An 8,185-nucleotide genomic window follows, 5' to 3' on the forward strand; every position below is an offset into this window, starting at 1 on the left:
CGCTAGCGGCTGTAGTACAGATCTAACCTCAAGAATCTAACAAGCCACACATCCTTTGCGTGTTTCGTGAACTCCGTCAGTCACATTCCTTGGAAGCTGCTGCCTGCTTTGCAGCGCCAGTCTCGGTCACGTCGTGTGTTGGTGACGTCAGTGCAGCGACAGCTACGGTAGTGTTCGGTTTCTGCGCTAGTGACCTTCGAAACTGCTAAGAGTGTAACAAGACCCTCACGGATATGACGGAACCGCTACTATGCTTCCTCAGCAGCCACCTCATTTTGGTGCCATGGACCGTGAACTATCGATTTATATACAGCTGTTCCCGAAGTAGTCATAAAAGCAGAAGCAGGCACATCATGGAAACTGACTATGCAACTGTAGGAATACTGCTGTCGCATATTGGTACGGTCAGTGAAGGCCATTGCGTGATGTGGCTATTTCTGTTTACATAAATAGTAAACTTTTTTTTGTGGTTGGCCAAGATTATAAGGTACATTGTGCAACCATTAAATTGCGTGCACTCACTGAGTGCGGAATATTGCACCAGCTTAGTATGCATGGAATTATCGCACATGTATTGCTTGAATTACGCATGCAATTGTCAGCTGCGCTGATGAAGACAACTCGGGTGCGTGGACACTTATCTGTACGCTCTAACATAGGCATACTATACAGTGTACCTTGAGAAATCTCTAAAACGACTGGGAAGGATGTGTTAATAAAAACATGCAAAATACCTGTTCTTCGTACATTACCCCAGTGCTGCAGTTACCATTATCGAGCAGCAGCGCTACAAATTATAACACACTACAGCAAAGAAAGGGCGTAAAGCGGGGTGCAGCCGCACGCAGTAGCAGGCAGATTTTGGACCACTCCGTGCGCGATGCAATGTTTTCGTCCAAATAGGCTGTCATTACAACGCAGCAATTATTGTTGCAGGCCAACTTCAATTGATGTCAATGCCATTTACAGCTTGTTTTAGTGGTACGTCACAAGGTACTTTCACAATAGAAGTAGAGGAAGTCATTCCTTGGTAGTCAGCTGTTTTATGTGCTGTGCTTTCATGCATGGTCACGAGAACATTGGAACAGGCAGCATTCTTTTTTTAAACAAATTGCACCTGTACCCATCCAAAACAACTGAAGCATGTAGTTTTTGCACACTTTATTATTATAGAACATGATGAGGTGGTCACTTGTGCTCAGTCTTTTCCTTGTGAGCCTGTGCTTTCCTCTGGGCCAACAGAACGTTGCTCAGCTCATCACGCTTCCTCTTTCCACGGAGGTGGGTGCCCAACTAAATGGGAAAAAGAAAAAGTTTATTTACACAAGCACAGAGGAGAACAATTCTCCGATTCCAGTAAGGCATCAGTACAACGGCAGTTGAACTCCACCAAAATGCCACTACAGTCTAACCTCGTTATAACGAAGTCGCATTTTGCGCAGAAATTCCTTCGTTATATCCAATATTCGTTATAAAAGTATGCACTCAAATTCCCGCAGAAAAGGTCGCTAATAAACCCAAGTAAAGAGTACTTTAAGATGGACAGCACAGGGTTGAAAAAATGCACTATTTTTGAATTTAACTCGTATAAGCATATCAAACCTCGCCTTGCATTTCGTACTGGAAAGCAAGGGCGAACTCACAAATCGGGATGCATGGCCAGGTGCAAAAACTGATTTAAAAAACCACGTAATCTCCGTTTGGCGGCACTTCACACTATTTGACAGGTTATATTTCTCGACGAAATCAACATAGAGCAGCACTTTCCCGATGTGAGCTGATTTGGCCACAGGTAGGTTCCCGAGGTACCCCCTCAACTTCCTGGCCATGTCAGCGGCCTCGGCACTGCTGAGAGCTCGCACTTCGCCATCTTCACATGCATTGCTGTTTCTAGTATCATTTGCAGAAACCACCTGATCAGTAATTTCTTGGTCGGTCAGTTCGGGCGCCACAGCCGAGTTGTCATCTGCACAGATGAATTCCTCGAACGTAACGTTCGGAACCGCCAGCTGACGCCATGTCGCCTCGCCGAAACTGTCCGCTTGCCTCCTAGTTGCATGCGGAAGCTTCCTGCCTACTTCTCGCAGTTCTCGGCGCCAACGGCTGCTTCTTCGCACGACAAGACGTGGAAAACAATCCGCTGGTGGTCATTTAATCGCTGCAGCCAGCCACTGCTTGCATGAAAGTCATTGTGGCCTCAGACGGAAGTGAGACTTCTCGCCTTCATTTGAAGGACAGCACCAGACACAGGCAGGTTACGCGCTATAACATCCTTGAACCATGCAAACAAGGCATCTTCGACATCCTGTCTTGCTGTCATTCTTCACAGCGCCTGCTGAGTGGGCGTTTGCAATCTTCTGCCTTGCGCTCAAGATGGTTGATAGAGTGCTAGGCGCAACACCGAAGTCCGCGGCAATGACTTTTCCTTGCGCCCGCTGTCAACTGCCCTGAATATCTTTATCTTTGTTTCAAGCGAAACTGCTGTTTGTTAAGACGCGTTCCGCGACGGCGTCTACAGATTGAACTGCAGAGATAGCGCGCGCGGGTCGGAAATTGCGACGGCAGGGGTGGCCGGGGAGCGGCGTCGGTTCGATCACGTGCTAGGCAGCCGTTGATGCTAGATTCATTCGCTCTCCCTAGATGGCGTGGCGTGCGGAAGCGCGGGTGATTCAAACACATTTTAGGTGCGGGCGCCTCAAAAGATCAAAATTTAGCGTTTGAAATTTTTTCCTACTTGTTTGTGCATTTTGGGCCCTGTGAAAACAAAACTGCTTCGTTATAACCGATACAGTGTCAAATTTTGAATTTTTTGTTTCGTTATACAGATAGAACTCCCATAGAAATAAAGCATGTCCAACCAAACTTTTCTTTCACTTCGTTATATCCGATAATTCGTTGTATCCGTGTTCGTTATAACGAGGTTCGACTGATAGTCGGATACAAACTCAAGAATGAAGCGGCAAATGCCCCTTGAAGCAGGCCCTCCAGCCAATGGTGTGGGCATTCTCATGACACTGTGGTTAATCCTCTTTGGACTGCTAGTGCGAAGTTGCAGAGGGGGGAGGGCAGATGAAAGGGGATCAACCACAGCTTAGTCGGACTAACCACAGTGTCATGAAAGTCAAAATCAATGAAAACCATTGGCTGAAGGGGCATCTGCCCCTTCGTTCTCAGAGTTCCATCTCCCACTATCGGCAGCCTATCCTGGCAAGATCCAAACAATATTAGCAAACACTAGCAGGCTACAAAATGGCTTTAACTGCACACCACATGACACAAAAGCAACACAGCCAGGAAACGAGAAATTGCAGTGGACAGTTAAGCTCCGCCATAAGGGCATGACACGATAGCATAATCGCTTAATAATGTCCATATATGCGGAAAAGGTCATTCTAGATTATACACCTGCAGATCTGGGAGTCTTCATACCTCTCCTCACACAGTGGTGGAACAGTTAAGCGATGCGCCACTGCCCTGTAATGGCAGGTGCTGCCACCAGTGAGGTTTGTGTGACCCAGGTTGCTCTTCCCGAGCAACCAAAGAACCAAACATAATTTAACTGCCATCTGCCAGTGGTCAGTTTTCTCAGTCCAGCAGGCAGGTTGTGCGGACACCACAAGGTCACGTGACCTAGGTCGCCCACCTGGTTACTTCTGCTCACAACACCGGATTTTCTGCACAACAGAAGCCTTCACGCTAACGGATTAAGCCTGAACTGCATTAAATATACGAACTCATGAGCCCTGCTAGTTTTACCGATCAGCGGAGCACTGGCTACATCCTTAAGCCAGCTGTAAAAGTGTTTTAGCTAAGCCCTTTACTTCAGAGCCATTGTGCCAATGTAAATTCATCAGTAGGGCATAATAAAAGGTGAGGGTGCTGATCCGTCAACATGGTGACAGGTAGCCATCACACTGATCACATCACCTTCGTGCGATTTCAGAGCACAGCCGTACCATGTGCTTAGAGACCTTACTGTCACCTGCCAGGCTTCGACGACAATGTTCAGTTCTGTGCTCCTACATCAAGGTGTCCGAAGTGCCATCCCTCTCTTTTCTTACACATGATTTATGCAAACTTCTTTCCACCTGGACGAATTTAAAAACCTTCAGGCCTGCTCACAGCATCAAAAGTATGTCACCAACAAAATGTGGGTCAACGCCGGCCACATGCGCTGTTGGTTGTGGCAAAGGCGGCAGACTTATTGTGACCCGATGCGGCAGCGAACATGGTTTCATCGAAGGCACAGCAGAAGTCTTCCGAGCTAAGAAGAGCTCTGGCAACTATCACGAGGAAAGAAATGGGACAACTATGAAAAGTGGTTCACCCAAAAACTGCTCCCACAACCATCACCAGGCAGTGTTATAGTCACGGATAACACGTCATATCATCCTGTGAAGCAAGATAAAGTGCTGCGCATGAGTAGTCTCAAAAAGGGCATTTAGGCTTGGCTGCCCCTAAAAGGTGCATCGCGGAGCAGCGACATGGTGAAGACGGAGCTCATGAAGCTTGTAGACAGCATAAGCACACGCAGGGACAGATACTGTACTGTGCGGACTGCATCACTGAAGCTGCTGGTAACCTTGTTGTGCGCCGGCCACTCTACCATTGCCAACTGAAGCCCACAGAGCTTGTTTGGAGAGACATCAAGGGCTTCATGGCGAGTGCAAATAAAGACATTTAAGCTCCAAGATGTGGAGCCCCTGGTTTGGCAAGGCGTCATGCAAGTGACTGCTGACATGTGTAAAAGCTATGTGGAGCATGTTCTCAAACAGAAAAATGCGATGAGAAAACTGGACCACATCGACAATGTTGTTGACCAAGGTCCTGCTGTTGTAATCAACCTGGAGGACAAAACAACCAGCAATGCTGATCTGAGTATTGATGACGAGATGTAAACCCTTCTGGGCCAGTGATTCATTACTTGTGTGCAAGTCAGGATCATTCATTACTTTCGCAGTGATAGTAGCGAAAGTGAGAAAGAGAATGTCTCTAATGACTCCAGATTAATTTTGTCTGCTTGTGTATGGACAATTCACACAGCACATGGGTTTGTTTTGCATTTCACCTCCATCAACATATGGCCGCACCGGCCTGCAGGCGACCCAGCTTGTTTGGGCAGTGGCCATACTGAAGTAAATATTTGCATATACACGTGGCAGAAACACTGGAAACAGCACCAACGTGACAACAAAAGAACCGATACAAACTGGCGGTGACAATTTCGGCCAGTTAGGAACAGCTTTAGCACATCAAAAAAAAGAAAAGTAGACACCGAGCACTACCTGCTACAGGAATAAACCTAAATACTAGTACCCCTTTTTCCACATACATGGAACCGCCTACCAAGTTCATAGGGGCTACAGATTCGTAGGAAGACAATTATGTTGTGCGCTCTATCCTGACTGGCTCAGGGTGCTCCTACCTTCCATAGCACTGCAAAAAGCTTGTTAAACGGGAGTATAAAGCCACAAAATCATGGCATGTTTTGCAGGCACTCTTTTGCAGATGTAATGCTGAAGATATGTCGCAAAAACAAGAGGAGTATGCATGCCCTAAAGGACTACAGACCCCTTACCGTAGTCGCATGTTTTCTTCGAAAATACATGAATCGCCATGAGGTATTTGCCTATGACCGCTAAATAATTTAGAATTTAATTTCGTGTCTCATGATACCTCAGTTTCATCAACTGAACAAATGGCTGTAATGTGGTTTGGTTGGTTTGGTTTATGGGGTTTAACGTCCCAAAGCGACTAAGGCTATGAGAGACGCCGTAGTGGAGGGCTCCGGAAATTTCGACCACCTGGGGTTCTTTTACGTGCACTGACATCGCACAGTACACGGGCCTCCAGAATTTCTCCTCCAAAGAAATTCAACCGCCGCGGCCGGGATCGAACCCGTGTCTTTCGGGTCAGCAGCCGAGCACCATAACCACTGAGCCACCGCGGCGGCAATGGAAATTTGACGAGCTTGGGAATCGAACCCCGGTCTCCGGAGTGCGAGTCGAGCACGCTACCACTCCGCCATGCCAGCTCGATATGGCTGTAATGTGTAGGAAGTGTTTAGGTCATGTGACGCACGAAAAAAAAAAAAAAAAGCACCATAATTGCTGACACATCATTTGTTGTCATTCCAGCTCTTGAAACAGACTGGCGTAAGCACTGTAGTGAATTAAAAATACAAATTAGCATGGCTTACGGGGGTTTAACGTCCCAAAGCAACTCAGGCTATGAGGGATGCCGTAGTGAAGGGCTCTGGAAATTTCAACCACCTGGGGATCATTAACGTGCACTGACATCGCACAGTGCACTGGCCTCTAGAGTTTCGCCTTCATCGAAATTCAACTGCCGCAACCGGGATCGAACCCTAACCTACATATTTTGGGTCATAACCACTGCGCCACCCCCGTAGCTGTAAATTATAAATTACTTGTAGGCCGCATGAGAATACCGCAGGGTGATTCATGTATACTAATGCCTACCTGCCAGTCTCCTAAAACAAAAGTTGCAAACAGCCCAAACTGTGCAAAATTAGGCAATTAACGGCGAAGAGTTGCCCAAATTGTTTCGCAATTAACGAATATGCAACTGCTACCTACAAAGCTGGAGTGCTCAAGTTTATCTTCTCGACACCACTAACAGTTATCCACTTCCCCCTTTCACAAGATAACTGTCAGTTTCACCAGGGCTACAGTCAGATTTTCTCAAACCTACCAGCGTGTGACCACCTTGCTGCATTTCATCCACACGAGTGCAAGCCAGCCAGAAACCAATGTTGAATAAGGCACATATCATCGTAAAATGAACATTAAGTGTAGCAGAAACAAAAGGACCTGTGCACCTGCACAACAATACCTAAAATGTCACACCAAAAAAGCACGCATGAAATTTACCAGGCATGTCGTAAGAGCTCTTCTACACCATTAGTAAGAGACAATGACACCAATATAACAGTGTCAGGAAATTTGCTGCATATGAGCAAAAAGCTTTGGTATCCAAGTCCCATCAGCCTGGCCATACGCTCTCGCTACGCTGTTCTTCCCGTACCAAGCGGCACATGCGCAGTAAGCTGCAACTGTTATAGCTTTAAATATGACGACGTTAGCATTTACTACTGCAAATGGTACACACTGCGAAGAGTGTCACGTGGAATCCCTTTGACACGTCCGCCGATGAACACAATATAAATCACTCATAGCGTCTCTAAACGGTGTAACACGACCTCATGCTTTTCCGGTGAAGCGAGCAGCCGCATATATCGCCTTCCTTGAAAAGCGCCATGGGCAAATGATCCCAGAAAGGCGAAAGGAATGCAAAAGCACCTAGAAAGTGCCCCAAAATAAACATAAAATGATGCAGTTCAACTAACACTTACCCTTTTCTTGATGAACTTCAGGGCCCGCTTATCCTTGGACACTTTTAACAACTCCATCGCTCTTCGTTCGAACGGTGCGAAGCCACAGACCTCCCGGATAAGGTCCCGGACGAACTTTGTGTGCTTTGAAAGCGCCTGTGCAAGACGAAGCAGTAATCAGTATCACATGCACGAAAGATCGGCGTCCGGCAACATCACACACACAAACACAAAGAAACTTACGCCCTTTCGCCGTGATGGCCTCGGCTTCGACTCATTCTTCGTGACCCTATGGCCCTTCTCAAGGCCAACAGCCAATTTGTAGTGCAGTCCCATCGCTGTAATATAAATTAACAGAAGATGAGCACACGAAACTACACAGCAGTCAGTGAACACAACAGTGACAGAGACGCACCAACATTAACTGTGCGCTCACAGTGCGAATTCCGAGGAGCTAATTACACTTCTTTACGAAAATACGCAACCAAAGAGGTCCAAATTACAAGACTTATGCTGTTACATCGCTCAATTAAAGGCGATTAGAATAGATTTCATTCCACGCCAAGAACCCGACATACCTGCTTCGCTTGATGGCGGCAGCCGAAAAGAATTGTGGGAATGAGTAATGTTGAGAAATTTAGAAACAAACAGCCGCAGTTGACGTATAAAAAAAAATATACGCCATTCAAGTACAACTTTTATTGTTATCTCAAATATATTAACAAAAATAGTGCACAATTTGTTTAAACAAATGTGACTTCTGTTAAGTATCAACTGGAGGGTGCGAGTGCGCCGATAATTTATGCTACAATTCAGCGGCTTAGAAGTTGA

General features: G+C 46.5%; 1 protein-coding gene across 1 annotated transcript; it reads right to left on the minus strand.

Annotated features, from left to right (window-relative positions):
- Positions 1-1,146: 1,146 nt before the first annotated feature.
- RpL36 (ribosomal protein L36) lies at positions 1,147-8,033 on the minus strand. The gene is made up of 4 exons (XM_089545167.1): positions 7,933-8,033; positions 7,598-7,692; positions 7,376-7,510; positions 1,147-1,293 (listed from the first exon to the last, which is right to left on the minus strand). The coding sequence occupies exons 2-4, from the start codon at positions 7,688-7,690 to the stop codon at positions 1,189-1,191; spliced, it is 333 nt and encodes a 110-aa protein (XP_089401293.1). The 5' UTR covers positions 7,691-7,692; positions 7,933-8,033; the 3' UTR covers positions 1,147-1,188.
- Between the last annotated feature and the right edge of the window lie 152 nt (positions 8,034-8,185).

The sequence above is a fragment of the Amblyomma mixtum genome, chromosome 5 (assembly GCF_055824585.1).
Source record: "Amblyomma mixtum isolate Tamu chromosome 5, ASM5582458v1, whole genome shotgun sequence".
Classification (NCBI taxonomy): domain Eukaryota; kingdom Metazoa; phylum Arthropoda; class Arachnida; order Ixodida; family Ixodidae; genus Amblyomma; species Amblyomma mixtum.